Raw genomic sequence first — 22,212 nt, 5'->3', positions numbered from 1 at the left:
TCATGATTCACACCTGGAGCTGCTACACCTGACTCATGATTCACACCTGGAGCTGCTACACCTGACACGCTTATCTCCTGGTTGAACCCTTGATCCTTAGCCAGTAAGGTGGAGAGAGAGGGAGAAAGGTGGTGAAGGTGAGGGGGAGGTGGAGAGAAGGGAGAAGGGTGGTGAAGGTGAGGGGGAGGTGGAGAGAAGGGAGAAGGGTGGTGAAGGTGAGGGGGAGGTGGAGAGAAGGGAGAAAGGTGGTGAAGGTGAGGGGGAAGGTGGAGATACTGTTGTTTATGTTTTTCTTGGAGGAATATGACGTAATGCACACCTCCTTAAACATGGTACACACAGATCTGTATCTCACTTGCCTCTCACCTAAGCGCTGGTCCACATCTCAGTCATATATGTAGATAAGGTCAAGAAATCTAGCTCATTAGTACTGTATAAAAACATGATTTTTTTTTTTGAAAATGCATATTTCGGAATGTAGATTAAAATGCTTACTATTTCTCTCCCTTGCAGTATATGTATATATATATATATGTATATATATATATATATATATATATATATATATATATATATATATATATATATATATATATATATATATATATATATATTCCCTGGGGATAGGGGAGAAAGAATACTTCCCACGTATTCCCTGCGTGTCGTAGAAGGCGACTAAAAGGGGAGGGAGCGGGGGCTGGAAATCCTCCACTCTCGTTTTTAATTTTCCAAAAGAAGGAACAGAGAAGGGGACCAGGTGAGGATATTCCCTCAATGGCCCAGTCCTCTGTTCTTAACGCTACTTCGCTAACGCGGGAAATGGCGAATAGTATGAAAGATATACATATATATATATATATATATATATATATATATATATATATATATATATATATATATATATATATATATATATATTGGAAAGGATCACAATTTTGCGCGTGATCAAGATATTCCTATGCGTCCACGGGGAAAACGAAACACAATAAGTTCCCAAGTGCACTTTCGTGTAATAATCACATCATCAGAGGAGACACAAGAGATGAATATAACAGTCAGTTGATATACATCGAAGAGACGAATCTAGGACGCCATTTGGTAAACATGTCTCTTGTGTCTCTCCTGATGATGTGATTATTACAAGAAAGTGCACTTGGGAACTTATCGTGTGTCATTTTCCCCTTAGACTCATAGGAACATATAAATATATATACACACACAGGAACGGATGCAACTCACCATCGTACAGTTGTAGAAGATGAAGCAATTGCCAGCTGGATCAGCGTTTAACCCACTCATTTTGCAGATCGAGTCCACGCTTAGTGTGTCTGGCGTGGTGGTGGTGGTGGGGGCGGCTATGGTGGTGATGGGGTCGGTTATGTTGGTGATGGGGTCGGTTATGTTGATGATGGGGTCGGTTATGTTGGTGATGGGGTCGGTTATGTTGGTGATGGGGTCGGTTATGTTGGTGATGGGGTCGGTTATGTTGGTGATGGCGTCGGGTGCGACGGTGAGAACACAGAGGTCGGATATGGACTCGAACAGACTGGATATATAGGGGTCGGGTGCGTCATTGGGAATAGTGTCGGCCACGTCCTGAAATAACGAAACGCTTGTATAAGACACCACTTCACACTCTTACGAAAGAAGGATAAACAGAGAAAGGGAGAAAGGGAGAAGGGGACAAAAAAAATAAAAAGGGAGAAGGGGGGAAATCAAAAATAAAGTGAACCAAAGTACCTGGAACTTTTGAATCCCGGTTGAATATTTAGGTATCACTTTCAAAATCTCATCAAAATTAGCCATCATTATTGTTTAAGCCTCTTTTGAAAAGACGGTACGGTACGGCCCTTGAGCACGACGGTACGGTACGGCCCTTGAGCACGACGGTACGGTACGGTACGGCCCTTGAGCACGACGGTACGGTACGGCCCTTGAGCACGACGGTACGGTACGGCCCTTGAGCACGACGGTACGGTACGGCCCTTGAGCACGACGGTACGGTACGGTACGGCCCTTGAGCACGACGGTACGGTACGGCCCTTGAGCACGACGGTTCGTCCTTTGTGTATGATGGCATGATCTGTGACCTTCCCCTTAAGTATGTTAGTTAGGTCATATATGCCCAAGGCTCGTACTGTCGTCCTCAAGGCTCGTACTGTCGTCCTCAAGGCTCGTACTGTCGTCCTCAAGGCTCGTACTGTCGTCCTCAAAGCTCGTACTGTCGTCCTCAAGGTTCGTACTGTCGTCCTCAAGGCTTGTACTGTCGTCCTCAAAGCTCGTACTATCGTCCTCAAAGCTCGTACTATCGTCCTCAAAGCTCTACTGTCGTCCTCAAAGCTCGTACTGTCGTCCTCAAAGCTCGTACTGTCGTCCTCAAAGCTCGTACTGTCGTCCTCAAGGCTCGTACTGTCGTTCTCAAGGCTCGTACTGTCGTCCTCAAGGCTCGTACTGTCGTCCTCAAGGCTCGTACTGTCGTTCTCAAGGCTCGTACTGTCGTCCTCAAAGCTCGTACTATCGTCCTCAAAGCTCGTACTGTCGTCCTCAAAGCTCGCACTGTCGTCTTCAAAGCTCGTACTGTCGTCCTCAAAGCTCGTGCTGTCGTCCTCAAGGCTCGTACTGTCGTCCTCAAGGCTCGTGCTGTCGTCCTCAAGGCTCGTACTGTCGTCCTCAAAGCTCGTACTGTCGTCCTCAAGGCTCGTGCTGTCGTTTTAAAGTTTTAGGTAAAGAGACTCATGGTGTGATCCTAAATTTAGGGACGATCGTGTGTGTGTGTGTGTGTGTGTGTGTGTGTGTGTTTTGAGTGTGTGTGTGTGTGTGTGTGTGTGTGTAGGACAGCAAAGGCACCTGAGTACTCTACTAGCAGCCCCCCCACCCCGCCCCCCGCGCGTCTTACCATCTCTGGCATTTCAGTTTGCACGTCGGCGGTCATCACGTCCGATAACGAGGGTAGAGTGAGGGGGTCTTCTGTCATTTCATTTTGCATGTCGGCATTCATATCGTCCAATAAACAGGGTATAGTGAGGGGGTCTTCTGGCACTTCGGTCTGCACGTCGGCCGTCATACTGTCCGGTAAGAAAGGCATACTGAGGAGGTCTTCGTTCTCAAGGGCGTTCCGGATGGCGTTCAGTAGCGGGAATGGCCCATCGTCACACGATCCGTGGAAGTCGTCCGTCTCCACAGACCAGACCATCGCTCCAGCCAGACCCAGGCTCATGAGGTATGCGGTCTGAAACGAGAGATGAACGAGAGGTGAGGTGAGGTGAGGTGGGGTGAGATTAATGAGAAGTGAGGTGAGGTGAGGTGGGGTGAGATTAATGAGAAGTGAGGTGAGGTGAGGTGAGGTGGGGTGAGATTAACGAGAGGTGAGGTGAGGTGAGGTGAGGTGGGGTGAGATTAATGAGAGGTGAGGTGAGGTGAGGTGAGGTGGGGTGTGTGTGTGTGTGTGGGTCGTGTGTGTGGGTCGTCAGAGCCAGTTCCCTCTCACCTCTCCCGCTGGTGCTGGAGAGGTGTCCATCATTGGTAAATGGGTGCTTCAACCAGAGGCATCGTCTAATGGTGACGGGACTTTTTCAAAAAAGGGTCAAGTAATGGGGAGAGGAGGAAGAAGAAGAAGTCATTGTAGTTTCCGAGTTAGGAAGGTCAAAAATCATGGCATGGTAATGACAATACGACGTGGTAGTGGTGGTGAAGGAAAACATTGTTGAGACATAGGCTCTCTCTCTCTCTCTCTCTCTCTCTACACCTTTGCCAAAAGAGGGGGTGGGTGGGTGGGTTTGGTTGGGGAGGATGGATGGTTGATCTTAACGTGACCAAAGCGAGGTTCCATTTAACTCCAAACACACCGAAATAGTACAAGGAAATCAGCCATGTCATTTACACATGATATGTAAACTGTTTACCACAATGTTGAACCTCGAGACTCGGCCCCTCTTCGGCCCCTCAGCCAAGGGGAAGATGTTCAGTTAGGTTACCTACCTACCTCACCACTTCGATGATGGATCGGGGTTGCAAATTCTCAGGGTATCACGTCAAAAAGTGTATCTATAAAAGAAATTTGACAACCATACGATCAACAGAACACACACACACACACACACACACACACAAAGAAAATGTCAATAAAATAACAAATCCTGTCCACACCCCTACAAGTTCACCTTGAAATACGATCGTACAATCTTGCTCATGAACCCATGATGAACCTGGCCCTCTCCCTCCCTGACCTCATCCACTGATGCCTAACACCGCCGATACCTTGTTGGTCAGAGACTCCACATCGTCGTAGCCACACCACTGTCGGTTGCGGTAGACGTAGGGCGATACGAGGTGCTCATCTCGCACCATATGCCACTCTTCTCGCTTCTCCATCTCACAGATCTGGTGGAGAGAACTTCTCATCAGTGCGAGAGAGGGAGAGTGTGACCTGATATACTAGTGTGAGGGACATGAGGCATGTAGTAATGATAAAGACAGACTAATGATAGTAGCTGTATGGGGAGTAGCGGGAGTAGAAGCAATGATGATAAAGGATTCTTCTATCAAGTCAACGATCATTAACATTAGAATCCTTTTGACTTTATCCCTCAGTGTGTGTGTGTGGGGAGACTGGTGTGTGTGTGTGTGTGTGTGTGGGGAGACTGGTGTGTGTGTGTGGGGGGGGAGACTGGTGTGTGTGTGTGTACGGGGAGACTGGTGTGTGTGTGGGGGGAGACTGGTGTGTGTGTATTTGTGGGGGGAGACTGGTGTGTGTGTGTGTGTGTGTGGGGAGACTGGTGTGTGTGTGGGGGGGAGACTGGTGTGTGTGTGTGTGGGGAGATTGGTGTGTGTGTGTGTGTGGGGAGACTGGTGTGTGTGTGTGGGGGGAGACTGGTGTGTGTGTGTGTACGGGGAGACTGGTGTGTGTGTGTGGGGAGACTGGTGTGTGTGTGTGGGGGGAGACTGGTGTGTGTGTGTGTGGGGAGACTGGTGTGTGTGTGTGTACGGGGAGACTGGTGTGTGTGTGGGGAGACTGGTGTGTGTGTGGGGGGGGGAGACTGGTGTGTGTGTGTGTACGGGGAGACTGGTGTGTGTGTGTGGGGAGACTGGTGTGTGTGTGTGTGGGGAGACTGGTGTGTGTGTGTGTGGGGAGACTGGTGTGTGTGTGTGTACGGGGAGACTGGTGTGTGTGTGTGGGGAGACTGGTGTGTGTGTGGGGGGAGACTGGTGTGTGTGTGTGTACGGGGAGACTGGTGTGTGTGTGTGTGGGGAGACTGGTGTGTGTGTGGGGGGGGAGACTGGTGTGTGTGTGTGTGGGGAGACTGGTGTGTGTGTGTGTACGGGGAGACTGGTGTGTGTGTGTGTGGGGAGACTGGTGTGTGTGTGTGGGGGGAGACTGGTGTGTGTGTGTGTGGGGATACTGGTGTGTGTGTGTGTGTGGGGAGACTGGTGTGTGTGTGGGGGGGAGACTGGTGTGTGTGTGTGTGTGGGGAGACTGGTGTGTGTGTGTGTACGGGGAGACTGGTGTGTGTGTGTGGGGAGACTGGTGTGTGTGTGTGGGGAGACTGGTGTGTGTGTGGGGGGGGGGAGACTGGTGTGTGTGTGTGTGTGTGGGGAGACTGGTGTGTGTGTGTGTGTGTGTGGGGAGACTGGTGTGTGTGTGGGGGGAGACTAGTGTGTGTGTGGGTGGGGAGACTGGTGTGTGTGTGGGGGGGAGGCGGGCTGCTTCTTGGCTCGTCTTATCGAAGCGTGGGAAATATACACATCAATGGATAGATAACTGGTTAGATGAATGGACTGGGGAGGTAATCACACAAATTCAGACAGAGAAGAATTGATACATTAAATGATTAAAAAAAAAACAGGGGACCATCATGAACAGAAACAGACGGATTCAAAGATGTGCAGAAACATAGAAAAAAAAAAGAAAATAAGAAAAATGTAGATTGATGTTAAACAGACGTAAGGAGACAGACAAGAAGGGGAAAGATAAGAGAGAGAGAGAGAGAGAGAGAGAGAGAGAGAGAGAGAGAGAGAGAGAGAGAGAGAGAGAGAGAGAGAGAGAGAGAGAGAGAGAGAAGGATGAGCACATACCTCGTTGTAGCCGAGAAATCCCTGTGTCCTTGTGTAAGGACCGGCCTGGCCGGCTTGATAAGACGTAGAATAGATACTGTGTTGGTTGGCGTCGGCCAGGGTGAAGGTGCGTCCGTAAAGTCCCATTCCAAGAACCAACTTGTCCCGAGGCAGGCCAAGGTCTAACCATATCATGACGGCGGAATCCTGTAGGAGAGAGAGAGAGATGAGAGAGAGAGAGAGAGAGAGAGAGAGAGAGAGAGAGAGAGAGAGAGAGAGAGAGAGAGAGAGAGAGAGAGAGAGAGAGAGAGAGATAAGCCTATGTGGTGTTAATGGCAGTGGGTTGTAACACGTCGTTCGAATGCTGATGGCGCAAGAGTTACAGAGTTGTGTGTGGTGGAGGTTGTGGTGGTGTTTGCTTAGTAGGTTTATTACGGTTGTGGAAGTCGAATGTGATGGTTGCTGAAGACAGTGTGGTGGTTCGACGCTGGAGTTTTTTTTTTTTCTTTTTTTCATTCGTGGTTGTGGTGCAGTGTGGTGCTGGGGTGGTTATGGTTAGGGTTTGTGAATTGGGGTTATGACAATGTGGTAGATTATGATGATGGGAGCTGTGGTTGGGTAGGTTATAGATCAGGTCTGTTAGTTGTGTGGTAGATTACAGTGGTTGTGGTAGATTATAGTGGTTGTGGTAGACTATGGTGCTTGTGTTGGAGTGTGGTAGTGTTTTACATCGCTGTTTTGTGGAGAGTTACGAAGGTTGTGGTTTTATAACTTTTTCTTTTTTGTTTGTCAAGGACAAGTCACAGTTTGAAATGTATGTACTAGACATATAGATACAATATATACAGAAACGTTCACAGGACACGTATCTCACACTGTCTACCTAAAGTGATCATTACATTTGACTCCTACAAGCCATGTCCATCTACAACTGGTAAAATAACTAAGAATTCATAAAAACTGTAGCTCCATTGAGATGTAGAATGTTCAATGTGTATGTGGGGAGCAGATACAGTCTTATTGCCAGAAGTTTGAATGTATTTAAGAAAGATGACATGGGGGAAAAAAAAGTAATTTTCCTTGTCCATCTTAGACATGACTGGATTCTCTCTTTTTTTTTTTTAAATTATCTCCTTTATATCTTACTGAGAAGAGGGACCGACTCTGAGTTGAAGTCCACTCAATACACACCACACACACACACACACACACACACACACACACACACACACACACACACACACACACACATTCTCTACCCACTTGGCCAAGGGAAAATACATTCTTAAAGGCATGTTTTGACTGACCACATTCAGATAACGATCGGTGCCATTGTCCATCGGGTGGGCGTAGAGCGGGGAGTGATGGTGGGCGAAGTTCTCCCAAGACCCGTGGAAATCATACGCCATCAGATTAACGAAGTCCAGGTTCCTGGGTCGGTGAGAAAGACAAAACAAGATGTCAGTTTCCTTTCCTTACTTTCTTTTCTTTCTTCCGAGATGCGCGTGGCTTGCGGTTTCTTGTTTAACTAAATGACAATAGAGTTAGTGGCTAGTACCACACTCATTTGACTCGTCTCAGTTAAATGATGCATTTCAGCCATTATATATATATATATATATATATATATATATATATATATATATATATATATATACCCCAAACCCCCAACCCCTCCCCAACACCCCCTCCCACCTTTTCTTTCCCCAAAGAGCTTACAGACAAGACTGTAACCTCAACTGTATCCTTCAACTGTACCCATAACCTTACTGTTTCATAGGTGTTTGATGATAATGAAGTGTGTCTGGCTTGATGATTTCATTTCGCCCTAAGAGATGATTTACGTGCGACTGCAAATGGTGGCTTTGCTCTCAAAGGGGAAAAAAAAAAAAAATTTCTATCTTGTAAATCAATTACTGTAATATCTATAGATAGAGATAATCAAGGCCATGTAGTTTTTTTCATCAGTCCACATAATAGTTTTTCTATTGTGTTGGGCAAATGCAGTGGCTTTGTTGCGTGATGGGGTAATCATTACAATGGTCAAGTGAAAGTCATGAAGAACGGTATATCATCCTTTCTAATATACTATGAAATTAACTTTTCCCATAGCCGAACTTTTCGTGTGTGTGTGTGTGTGTGTGTGTGTGTGTGTTTTCGTATTACGAAAAAGTGGGGTTTACTCAAGTGCAATTCATGTCAGATAAGAACGTACAGCAAGAATAATCTGATGGAGGTCAAAGTTCACGCAAGTTTGTTAAGAGATTCGTTGTGTTCACGACCAAAAAGGGAAATTCATGTGGTATTGTTCCAATATGGCCCCCCCAAAAAAGACCCCCGTGGCCTGACCTGGACATAGACCCAATATGGCCCAAAAATAGAAGACCCCACCCCCCGTGGCTTGACCTAGACATAGTTCCAATATGGCCTAAAAATAGAAGACCTCCCCCCCTGTGGCTTGACCTAGACGTAGTTCCAATATGACCCAAAATAGAAGACCCCCTACCCCCCTTGTGGCCTAATCTGGTCATAATTCCACTATAGCTAAAGGAGACGACCCGTGACCTGACCTGGCCAAGGCATCCACGTCGTAAGCTTCTCCTATGACGGTCCAGCCTGCTGACACAGCTGCTGTCAACATCAGTCCATGGCGGTCGAACTCGGTCCTCAATTCATCCAGCAGAAGAGCAAAGTTCTCCTGAATAAAGAAAAAAATAATAGTTAAGTTTAAAACGCGAAATGAAATCAAGGGATGGAAAAAAGGTATATATATATATATATATATATATATATATATATATATATATATATATATATATATATATATATCGATAAGGTAAACCGACTTCTGCATACATGGTTGGGCATCGTCAGGGAGTTAGCCAACAACAACAAAATAACAACATAATAAGAGGATACAAGTGTAAGTGGAGGGAACGAGGAGAGCAGGAAGGCCAAATTGGAGACGGAGGGGTGGAGAGATTTGAAGCGATCGGGGACTGAGCATGCAGGAGGGTGAGAGGCGGGATAGAGTGAACTGGAACGATGAGGGTACACTGGGATCGACGTGCTGTCAATGGACTGACTCAGGGTATATATATATATATATATTCAAGCCTAAGCCATGTACCCAGTTCATCTACCAACTCCTCGAGAAGGATGAACAGCTGGGTTGACTTGCGTGCGGACTGCCGGGACGAAAATTCGACCCGGTATGGGCTCGACCCCTGGCGGCCGGTGAACCACGGAGGCTCAACCCTGAGAGAGAAGTACTCACAGTCACCATACAGATCTTAATCATGCGCTGTTTCCGTTCTAAATCATGATGGTTTCAGGAAGCGTCCTTCGACGATCACATTTTGAGGGTGGAGATGGTCCAAGGATCATCCTGGAGTGACGTGGAGGATGGTACGAGGAAGATGGACTGCCTGAGATACCTTAAGTTCGGTGCTCTTTCTCACGTACTAATTGATCTTCCCGCTGGTCCTCGTTCGACTCAAGCCGACACAATCCTCTTCCCGTTCTCTTCCTTCCCACACCACCGTCTCAGTTTCTAGCGTCACGTCTCATCATGAGTAACCAGGGCACTTCTCATACTGAGTTCCGTGTCTCTCGGGTGGGTGTCCAACACGACCTCTGACACCGAGTTACACGTCCATCCGGGCCCCTCTCAGGTCTCTGACCCTAACATGCAGTCATCCAGCCTTCCCCTTCCTAGGTAGTGTGTCGGGGGGGCGAGGGCGAAGGCACTCATACAGAAGTGATCACTTAGGGACGTACTGTGGGAGAAAAGATATCAGGGGCAGAGAGAATAGGCATAAGTGCCGGATGATAGAGAAGAGGAGAAGTGGCGGTTCTAGAAGTAGGTACATGTGTCGGACGACAGAGAAGAGGAGAAATGGCGGTGGCACATGTGCCGGATGACAGAGAAGAGGACAACGAGTGGCGGTTCTAGAAGTAGGCTTATGTGCCGGATGACAGAGAAGAGGAGAAATGGTGGTTCTAGAAGTAGGCACATGTGCCGGATGACAGAGAAGAGGAGAAGTGGTGGTTCTAGAAGTAGGCACATGTACCGGACGACAGAGAAGAGGACAACAAGTGATGGTTCTAGATGAAGCTGGGTCTGCGGCAGGGGTGTGATGATGGATGTGGTAGTGAGGAAAGTGTATGCATGGGTTTGCGGGGTCAGGAGGGAGGTTTTCAGTCTTGGTAAGGGTCAGGTAGAGTTAAGTACTGTTTGCTGATGATGCGATATTGGTGGACAATTCGAGGGAGAGGTTGGCCGAGTTTGGGAGTGTGTGTGTGTGTGTGTGTGTGTGTGTGTGTGTGTGTAAGGAGAAGGTCGAGAGTAAAGACAAGGTTATTAGGTTCATGAGTCAGGAAAGGTCTGTGGGGGTCTGAGTGCGACTATAGCATGACAGCTAGAAAACGGATGTGAGCGAGCGATGTCTTTCTTTGTCTTCTCCTGACTCATCCTTACTACACAGGAAACAGCAGACAAGTATAAAGAATGCAGTTTCATATATATATATATATATATATATATATATATATATATATATATATATATATATATATACATATATATATATATATATACATATATATATATATATATATATATATATATATATATATATATATATATATATATATATATATATATATATATATATATATATATATATTCCTATGAGTCCACGGGGAAAATGAAACACGAAAAGTTCCCAAGTGCACTTTCGTGTAATGATCACATCATCAGGGGAGTTACAAGTTAACTGACTGTTATATTTCTTTCTTGTAACTCTCCCCGATGATGTTTTACACGAAAGTGCACTTGGGAACTTATTGTGATTCATTTTCCACCATGAACTCATAGGAATATATCTATCTATCTATCTATCTATCTAACTATATATATATATATATATATATATATATATATATACCCAGGCTACGAGGAAGTCTTACCTGGTTACCAGGTCATAACCTCCTCCACTAGTAACCAGGTCATTCCTACCTGCTGGTCGTGAGATGAACCATCCATGTCTTGGCCATGAAGACCGACCACTTTGACCTTCCATTGTTCACCTGTGATGACTTACTCACGCTGACCTTTGACCTACCCTGTCCTCTGGTTGACCTCCCCTCTGGGTCGGGTACTCCCAGTCCATGTCAAGACCATCGAAGCCGTATTTCTGGAGGAACTGAACGCAGCTCTGGACGAAGGTGGTCCTAGTGCTGGCGGTGGCAACCATCTGTGTGGTACAGGTGGTTAAGGTGAGGTTTGTTGCCAGCTGGTATTGCCATGGCGATGAATCATGCATAAAAATGATGGTGGGTTGTATGAGATGATGGGGATTATATGGTGGTTGTGTGGTACGGTGGTATGTGTGGTAATGGTGGTGGTGTGGTCCGGTGGTATGTGTGGTAATGGTGGTTGTGTGGTACGGTGGTATGTGTTGTAATGGTGGTTGTGTGGTACGGTGGTATGTGTTGTAATGGTGGTTGTGTGGTACAGTGGCATGTGTTGTAATGGTGGTTGTCTGGTACGGTGGTATGTGTGGTAATGGTGGTTGTGTGGTACGGTGGTATGTGTTGTAATGGTGGTTGTGTGGTATGGTGGTATGTGTGGTAATGGTGGTTACGCTAATGGTGAAGTCATGGTGGTGTTGACTGACAGTGGATGTGGCAGTCCACACTGTGAGAAAGGTGGTAATATAATGATATTGAATTCATGGTGATGTATATGATGTATATATATATATATATATATATATATATATATTGCTCTTCACTATAGCCCTTACCTGCGAGTACTTTTGACTTCCTTCGTTCCAGCCACCGATGGCCAGAAGTGTCTTCAGCCTCGGGTTTTGCTTCTTCATTTTCGTGAACCTCACGTAAGCTCCTGCAACAGTGGCCAAGATATTCCCAAATTAACCAGAGGCGAGAACCGTCCACTGTCGTAAATCAAGGGGACAGCATACATCATATTCGGATTTTCCCTAAGATACAGTGTGTGTGTGTGTGTGTGTGTGTGTGTGTTTTCCTGACCGAGTAAGAGGTTCATAGCTTCAAACACATTCATGTATGTATGCACGTATGCACGTAGATATGCATGTATGTATCAGGTATGTATGCATGTATCAGACATGTGTATATGTGTTTATGTGTGTGTGTGTGTGTGTGTGTGTGTTTATCTGCCTATCCATCTATCTAACTCTCTGTCTGTCCAGTTCTATCAATCTATTCATGTATCTGTCTCGGTGTTAGATTATCATAGAAATGAATGTTGTTGGTGACTTTGTAAAGCAAAGGGGGCCAGGTGAGGATATTTCCTCAAAGGCTCAGTCCTCTGTTCTTAACGCTACCTCGCTAACGCGGGAAATGGCGAATAGTGTGAAAGAAGAAAAGATATATATATATATCCATATAATAAGTTTATGATACACTCGTTGTCTGCCTTGGACAATCACAGGTTTACCAAATGGCGTCCTAAGCTACGTCTCTTCGTTGGATATCAAATGACTGTTATATTTTGTCTCTTGTGTCTCCCCTGATGATGTGATTATTACACGAAAGTGCACTTGGGAACTTATCGTGTTTCATTTTCCCCCGTGGACTCATAGGAATATCTTGATCACGCACAAAATTGTGATCCTTTCCTCTATATATATATATATATATATATATATATATATATATATATATATATATATATATATATATATATATAATTCACTGCAAGACGAGTAAGAGAGAGAGAGAGAGAGAGAGAGAGAGAGAGAGAGAGAGAGAGAGAGAGAGAGAGAGAGAGAGAGAACTTCACACTGCAGGACGAGAGATTGTTCACATTGCAAGAGAGAGAGAGAGAGAGAGAGAGAGAGAGAGAGAGAGAGAGAGAGAGAGAGAGAGAGACGCCTAGCAGACCAAGGGGCAAAGTGTTGTCCTCGAGGGTCTGGCGACTCGCCTCAGCGTGGCGTCTGAGATAACCAGCGACCCAAAAAAAAAATATATATTCCACAGCGACCGTACGTCCGTGGTCGGTGACCAGGGCTTCCCCTACCGTTACTGAAGAAGGATTTAAACGGCGGGAAGGGTCGTTCGTTGTTACCACACTTATGACCCGTTACCGTAAGGGTCACATTAACCTACAGTCACACCAAAAAAACCAAAATATTAAGTTACGAAAGAAATTCATTCCTGTTTTCTCATAGTGTATTGAAAACGGAACGTTTGTTGCTCATTACCTTTGCCGTAATTGTCGTAAAGGTCGTTGTAAGGGTCCAAGCTAACGATCTCGTTGTCCCTGAGGCCTGCGAAGGTGTAGATCATGTGTGTACACAGGAATGGGTCGATGTTTTCCACGTCAAACTTGCCCAAGCCGGGTCTGTACACTGCCCAGGAACCAAAGTAACACGCGAACACGAAGTCATCTGTGCAGAGATTAGAACACCATCGTGAATATATATATATATATATATATATATATATATATATATATATATATATATATATATATATATATATATATATATATATATATATATATATATATATATATGTTTATATATATATATATATATATATATATATATATATATATATATATATATATATATATATATATATATTATATATATATATATGTTTATATATATATATATATATATATATATATATATATATATATATATATATATATATATATATATATATATATATTCTTTTTTCATACATATTGGTCATTTCCCGCGTCAGCGAGGTAGCGTCAAGAACAGAGGCCTGAGCCTTAGAGGGGAAAAAAATAATCCTCACTTGGCCCCCTTCTCTGTTCCTTCTTTTGGTAAAGTAAATACTGGAGGGGAGGATTTCCAGCCATATTATATATATATATATATATATATATATATATATATATATATATATATATATATATATATATATATATATATGTATATATATATATTCATATATATATATATATATATATATATATATATATATATATATATATATTTATATATATATATATATATATATTTATATATATATATATATATATATATATATATATATATATATATATATATATATATATATATATATATATATATATATATAGAGAGAGAGAGAGAGAGAGAGAGAGAGAGAGAGAGAATGATACATAAACTACTATTTGGTTGAGCAAAAACAGTGACCCGTGTGTGTCAAAGAATGACTTCTCTACTCTCTAGTGCCCCGTGACCCTCCTGAAACTTACCACCATCTGTGTTGTCTTGTGGGGTCACCCGGACTGCGAGGAGCAGGAGGAGGAGGAGGAGGCCAGACGACAGAGAGGACCACATGATGAAAATCTCCTCTCCCTGCCGATGCTAGATGGGAGCGACGACGGGCGGGTCGTCCGGGTGCGCGACTTTCTCAACGCGCGCCCTTCCCTCACCACCTTTCTTCTTTTCTTTTCTTTTTTTTTTTATTCCCCTTTGGCCGTTGTTCAGTCGTGGATGAAGGCGCAGGTCCTGATCACTAGCAAGCCTTCATTATTTGGCAGTTACCCCTGGAGAGAAAAAAGAAAACGAAGAAACTCTATGATTACATCCACGTAGAAAAACACCCAGAGCCCTTTGCCCTATATAGAACGAATATAGAGAATATTCCTATGTTCTCTCGGATCTTCACGATCACGCTAAGGGAAAATATTCAGATAGAATTAAGATTCTCTCTTTTTTTTTTCCTTTTTCTCTTAAGTGATTTGGATTTGAAGATGGGGGGGTGGTTGTGTAATAAACACACACTAGGGAGACGAGACTAACTTTGTCATGTGTATCTTTCCTCACCACATTCATTATTGGGCTATACCAATGCATGTAGGATTATAAACATATCTTCAAGGGCTTAGAAGGGGTGGCTATCTATCTATCTATCTATCTATATCTATCTATGTTTTTTTTTCTTTTTTTTACATATTTGCCATTTCCCGCGTTAGCGACAAAGCTTTAAGAACAGAGGAAGAACCTTAGATATATATATATATATATATATATATATATATATATATATATATATATATATATATATATATATATATATATATTCCTATGAGTCCCCGTGGACTCATAGGAATATCTTGATCACGCGTAAAGTTGTGATCCTTTCTATTATATATATATATATATATATTCTCTTCACTTTTTCCCAGCTGGAGAAGACTGGACCCATCCACGTTCGTACCAGATTTAAAAAGTCTATTCGATAGTATTTCACGAGATAAAGACGAAAAGAAAAGAAAACTCCTCACCACGGAACCAAAAACATTGGAAAATATTTTACCGAAGTATTTCCTTAAATTTTTTCAAATTTTTTCCCTCGCGAGAAATTTAAATTTTACAAGAAATTCTATAATGACACTTTCTTTTAACCCGGTTAAGAGACGCTAATTAACCAGTTATCCTTTGAGATATGATCGGGGGATGATAATGTAAGTTGTCATACTAAGCAATAATTAACCAGCGTGGTCAAATGCAAACCTAATCATACACCAGTGCCTGACGGGGTTAACACACATGTGCAGGGCCAGTTATGCACAAATGACTGACGGGGTTAACACACATGTGCAGGGTCAGTCATGCACAAATGACTGACGGGGTAAACACACATGTGCAGGGTCAGTTATGCACACATGACTGACAGTGAGTGAGATATATAGCTAAGTGACACCCAGACCTGCAATGTTTATTGAGTTTTATGGCTATCAACCTATGAGGAAGGTCATTAGGCCTACATGACCTGTCATGTCATATGTGACGTAAGGAACTCGTCATGCAGAAATGCTTGACAGAGGACTATGACACACACACACACACACAGACACACACACACACACTCACACAAACTAACATCGCTGTCTAGCCTTACGAGGATATGAACACATATTTGAATGGTGGTTCGACCAGGGTCAACAACCTATTTCAACCATATAAGGTTCGTATACTCGTATGTAAATACTCTATGAAAACAGAAATGTTCATCTTGGTCTTTAAAAAAAGAAAAAAACGCATCACACAAACATTTTCTGTCGTTTTTTTGTTTGTTTCTCTGTGTTGTCATTATTTTCACCACACGACGCAAGAAGGTTGATAACACGGGACAATCATTATCTTTTATCTTATCTAAAACATTTTTCGTGCACGAAAGATCTTCTAACACAGGATAATCTAACACAAAGGCAAAGGGGACAAAGGTGAGTTCTCAAATTACAGAGGTATAAGTTTGTTGAGTATTCCTGGTAAATTATATGGGAGGGTATTGATTGAGAGGGTGAAGGCATGTACAGAGCATCAGATTGGGGAAGAGCAGTGTGGTTTCAGAGGTGGTAGAGGATGTGTGGATCAGGTGTTTGCTTTGAAGAATGTATGTGAGAAATACTTAGAAAAGCAAATGGATTTGTATGTAGCATTTATGGATATATATATATATATATATATATATATATATATATATATATATATATATATATATATATATATATCCTCTCGGCCGCTGGAGCTGAGGCCAAACGCTTTTACTTCACTCAGGGTTGAACCGTCCACAAGCTGAATTTTGGCTTGGTTCCAGACGGCGATGATAAAACAGTTACCTCCACACACACACACACACACACACACACACGTACACACACACCCCTCACAAGAGTACATATAATCATGTTCTTGAGAACGCTGAAGATCGCTTCATAACCCTACTGTGTTCTCAGAAGCAATACGAATGCATGAGGAATGTTGAAATGATGAAAAAAAAAAGGGGGAGCAATTGTAATAACTGGGTCGTAGTAGACTCTCACATTTACATTAACATGTAAACTGGATAATGACCAACTTCTTTGAGGGCAAGACTCCAGTTGTCAAAGATAGACCCCACATGGTCACCATTTCCCCCTTGCTTATGTCACCCATACAGGAGCGAGCTTCAAGGAGAATTTGCATATGATAAAACAACGCCTAAGGCGAGTTTGGTCAAGGGTGCGTCGGGTGTAAACACAGGTAGGTGGGAGTCAGGGTGTGTGGGTGGCATGCCACCGCTTGTCGACTGGTCGTTAACACGCCTCTCCTCCTCCTCCTCCTCCTCCTTCCTCTAGCGACATCGCCCAGCAATCACAACGGGTCCTCCTCCTTGACGTCCCTTCTCCCACCACCCTCTCACTCATTGCTAGCAGCCTCTCCTCTGGCGCTGGTCGGACCATCACGCAATGAGGTGCAAAGAGGCACTTTTGAGATCCGCTTTTTTTTTTTCTCATCGCAACTGAGATGTATCAAGTAAAACCTTTGTCTACCGTAAGCAACAAGATTAGCAGACTTAAAAGGATGTTGCCAGGGCTACATTGTGGCTAGGGTATAGGTAATTCCAGCCGCTTTGTGGAGGCGTTAATGAGGTATACCAAAAAATTGGGGCGTAAACTAAAACGATATTTCGCTTTTAAGTCCACAACTGATATTATATCCTCCACCTTTAAAAATCTGAAACGTTTTACCAGGTCTTCCTCTTTGGGAAAAAAACTTCTCTCACACCACATCAAACCACGAGTTTCTGTTCTCTTCCACCGCCACAAATTACCTCGTTAAAACCCACTGGATAATGTATGTTGCTGTTGGAATGCACATCTGTACTTAAAAAAAAAAACCAGCAAAAACAGTAGGATATGACACTAATTCTTTATGATCTCTTCAAGAATCCTTCTGCTCTATACACAAACACACACAATAGCATCGGATTGTGCGGTAAAGCAGATGTGGTTGACATGGGCAAAAAAAAAAAAAACCCTAATTCCTGAGAGATGAAATTCACTATGCTATCCTAGAGTTTAGTACGACTTCATGAGAAAGTTTTACTTCGCAGTAGACAGACGAAGGAATAATGTTATTTTAGTTACGTTCAAGGACGTCTGTATATTTGTCTGTCTTCAAAGCCTAGGTGGAATGAATGAAAACTTTTGCCTCGGAGCTACGATATCATAAGTCTTGACCAATACAATTTGGACAAGTTCGCCGGCGGCTGGGTGATGGCTGGCGAGATGCAGAAACTAGATCGCTCACCTTTGGTTCCGTTGGGTGGGAAGCCAAGCAGGCACTAGCGGTCTGCATAGATCATACACACGTATTTAAAGATCTGTGCAGCTGTGACATTTGCTGGGGGACAAGTGTTCATGAAAGAGCCTTGAACGGATGGATGTAGGGCGGTCCAGCCAGCCAACCAGCCTGGGGGTAAGTGTTGTCAAATTAATGCCCAGGTAAATGCCTAATGTCTTTAGACAACGAGTGAATTAAAAAAATTGAAAAGACAGAAAAGATGCTTCTATGTCGTCGTATTTCGTAAACACCATCATCGCTCCGTCAGAATCATGGAGTAAAACATTTTTACGCAATTACTCTTTTACAAGTGGCGCTTCCCCGAATATATTATCTTCCTTTACGGCAGCTGACGACATTTAGCAACATATGTCAAAGAAAATCGGGTAGCCAAATGTTTCAAGACGTCACACGCCAACATGTAACCAAATTCCATTTTCTTTCTCTCAACCAAATTTGTAAACGGTTTAAAATTCTAATTCATTCATGAGATACATACAAACTCACACTATACTAAAATGATCAATGGAAATTTAGGTATGTTGTTGTCTGGTTACGTGACTGGTGTGGAAACTATGGCGTGACGTTTCAAACTTCCAAGGTCGACCACGGAACGCGGAGAGGGATGGGAAGGAAGAGCCCTTCCCTCTTCCTCCATTCCTGTCTCGTTTCCCTTCCTCAATCAATATTGTCTCTCCTTTAATTACTCAAATACTAATATCTATAAGTAGACTACATTAAGTCAAAATGATGTACAGAATATTACTGTCATGTTGGCAACAAGTCAAATTAAAAACTCACAAATATACTCTCGCGTGCAATCTACACCCAGCACACACACAAGTGTAGACAGCACACACACACAAGTGTAATTGGGACACACAGTTCTCCATTACACGAGCCGATGTTAATGGCATCTGCCACTATCAATTGATAGAGTGAAGAGTTGGTTATTAACCAAATCCTCATTTGCATTTAGATTAATCGAATCATTTATCGTCACGAAAAGGCTTCTAAACAAAGTGGATTGGCGGCATCATCATCGAATATAAATATCTTGAAGTTTGAATCCGCGTCCAGAGCTACTGAGAAGGGGGTTATCAAACCCCCGTCCCTCCTCCCTCCCCATCTTAACGATATGTTAATATCTATTACGCTACAACGTTGTTCATGGCGCGTTAATGAACACAACCATACAAATGGATAGACTTTATTTTCAAAATCCTTGTAGTTCATGGATGGGGGAGCGGGGGGCTGGAAATCCTCCCCTCTCATTTTCTTTTTTTTTCTAATTTTCCAAAAGAAGGAACAGAGAAGGGGGCCAGGTGGAGGATATTCCCTCAAAGGCCCAGTCCTCTGTTCTTAACGCTACCTCGATAATGCGGGAAAATGGCGAATAGTATGAAAGAAAGAAGTTCACGGATTGGGTTGCAGTTTCCGTCAAAACCAAACGACGGCGAACACAAGTCATCCAACACAAGTATTCAATCGTAACATCTCACGAAAGCTGTTCACAACCTCACTATGGCAATCAGGTGTTCAGTGCTGCTTCCAATTATCTTAAAGAACAAACCCTTTCACTTACAGCTGGCAAGCAGGCACAGGTGAATGCTTGCTCTTACGAAAACTAGGTGTAGACAGTTTCACACAGTTCCATTACACCCTGGGACACCTAACAGCTCTCACTACACCCTGGGATACCGAACAGCTCTCACTACACCCTGGGATACCGAACAGCTCTCACTACACCCTGGGATACCGAACAGCTCTCACTACACCCTGGGTCACCTAACAGCCCTCACTACACCCTGGGATACCCAAGAGCTCTCACTACACCCTGGGATACCCAAGAGCTCTCACTACACCCTGGGATACCCAAGAGCTCTCACTACACCCTAGGACACCTAACAGCCCTCACTACACCCTGGGATACCCAAGAGCTCTCACTACACCCTGGGATACCCAAGAGCTCTCACTACACCATGGGATACCGAACAGCTCTCACTACACCCTGGGATACCCAAGAGCTCTCACTACACCCTAGGACACCTAACAGCCCTCACTACACCCTGGGATACCCAAGAGCTCTCAGTACACCCTGGGATACCCAAGAGCTCTCACTACACCCTGGGATACCGAACAGCTCTCACTACACCCTGGGATACCTAACAGCTCTCACTACACCCTGGGATACCCAAGAGCTCTCACTACACCCTGGGATACCTAACAGCTCTCACTACACCCTGGGATACCCAAGAGCTCTCACTACACCCTGGGATACCTAACAGCTCTCACTACACCCTGGATACCTAACAGCTCTCACTACACCCTGGGATACCTAACAACTCTCACTACACCCTGGGATACCTAACAGCTCTCACTACACCCTGGGATACCTAACAGCTCTCACTACACCCTGGGATACCTAACAGCTCTCACTACACCCTGGGTCACCTAACAGCTCTCACTACACCCTGGGATACCTAACAGCTCTCACTACACCCTGGGACACCTAACAACTCTCACTACACCCTGGGATACCTAACAGCTCTCACTACACCCTGGGACACCTAACAGCTCTCACTACACCTAGAGACACCTAACAGCTCTCACTACACCTGGAGACACATAACAACTCTCACTACACCTAGAACACTTGTCCCCACTTTTCACTACACCTCAAGACACATAACAGCTCTCACTACACCTTGGGACAAGAAACACTTTCACTACACCTGGAGACATATAACTCTCACTACACCTGGAGACACATAACAGCTTTCACTACACCCTCGAACACTTGTCCCCACTTTTCACTACACCTCAAGACACATAACAGCTCTCACTACACCTTGGGACAAGAAACACTTTCACTACACCTGGAGACATATAACTCTCACTACACCTGGAGACACATAACAGCTTTCACTACACCCTCGAACACGTGTCCTCACTTCTCACTACACCATGATGAATACGTCATACTGAACATCTCTCTACCTTTAGTGGCGGACGTAGATGTAGCGGATCTATGCTGTAATAAGACAAGTAGCGAGACAGCACCACACAACTGAACTGACTCGGGATGTGACGGAGCGATCGTGCAGAGGAGAAAGAGAGAGACAAAGGGAGGGTTGGTGAGGGAGTGGCTGGGGGCGTGGTGGTGGAGGAGTGGTGCAGGAAGTCGGGGGGGGGGGGTGTTGGAGAGGGGTGGGTGGGTGTAGGATGTGGTGGAGAAGGGGTATAGGATGTCTGTGGGGTGTGTGGTGTTGGAGAGGGGGTATAGGATGTGGTATAGTGTTGGAGAAGAGAGTGTAGGATGTGGTGTGGTGTTGGAGAGGGGGTGTAGGATGTAGTGTGGTGTTGGAGAGGGGGGGCTTAGGATGTGGTATGGTGTTGGAGAGGGTGGTGTTGGAGAGTGGGTATGTAGGATGTGGTATGGTGTTGGAGAGGGGGGGCTTAGGATGTGGTATGGTGTTGGAGAGAGGGGTGTAGAATATGGTATGGTGTTGGAGATGGGGGTGTGTAGGATGTGGTGTGGTGTTGGAGAGGAAGGGTGGGTGGGTGTAGAATGTGGTGTGGTGTTGGAGAGGGGGGTGTAGAATGTGGCGTGGTGGGGTGTTGTGGAGAAGTGTGGGTGAGTGAGTGAGTGGCGTTGGATATCGTGTCAAAGAGTGAAAAAAAATTGATAATTATTCCTCGCATGTTTCTATATTAAGAAATATATTGATATCATTTCATTATCATTTATTATCATTATCATTCATTTCTTTATCATTTATCTGCATCTATTGCTATATATATATATATATATATATATATATATATATATATATATATATATATATATATATATATATATGTATATATATATATATATATATATATATATATATATATTCCCGGGTTAGATTCAGCCACACGATGGATATTCTCAACTAAATAACCAAAGACGAACCGAGAAAACTCTCCTCCCTCAGTAGACACACACACACACACACACACACCAGCAAGCAGCAGGAGGAGGAGGAGCTGG

At 44.0% G+C, this 22,212-nt stretch overlaps 1 protein-coding gene across 1 annotated transcript; it reads right to left on the bottom strand.

Annotated features, from left to right (window-relative positions):
• Positions 1–1,432: 1,432 nt before the first annotated feature.
• On the bottom strand, positions 1,433–21,334 carry LOC139752865 (chitotriosidase-1-like). Its single transcript, XM_071668862.1, has 11 exons — positions 21,177–21,334; positions 14,318–14,611; positions 13,305–13,490; positions 11,862–11,962; positions 11,178–11,309; positions 8,622–8,749; positions 7,359–7,482; positions 6,073–6,258; positions 4,258–4,380; positions 3,088–3,229; positions 1,433–1,596 (listed from the first exon to the last, which is right to left on the bottom strand). The coding sequence occupies exons 2-11, from the start codon at positions 14,400–14,402 to the stop codon at positions 1,571–1,573; spliced, it is 1,233 nt and encodes a 410-aa protein (XP_071524963.1). The 5' UTR covers positions 14,403–14,611; positions 21,177–21,334; the 3' UTR covers positions 1,433–1,570.
• Positions 21,335–22,212: the final 878 nt, after the last annotated feature.

This window comes from Panulirus ornatus, chromosome 13 (assembly GCF_036320965.1).
Source record: "Panulirus ornatus isolate Po-2019 chromosome 13, ASM3632096v1, whole genome shotgun sequence".
NCBI classification, from domain to species: Eukaryota; Metazoa; Arthropoda; class Malacostraca; order Decapoda; family Palinuridae; genus Panulirus; species Panulirus ornatus.
The sequence above is the reverse complement of the archived record's forward strand: the minus strand, read 5'-3'. Positions and strand labels throughout refer to the sequence as shown.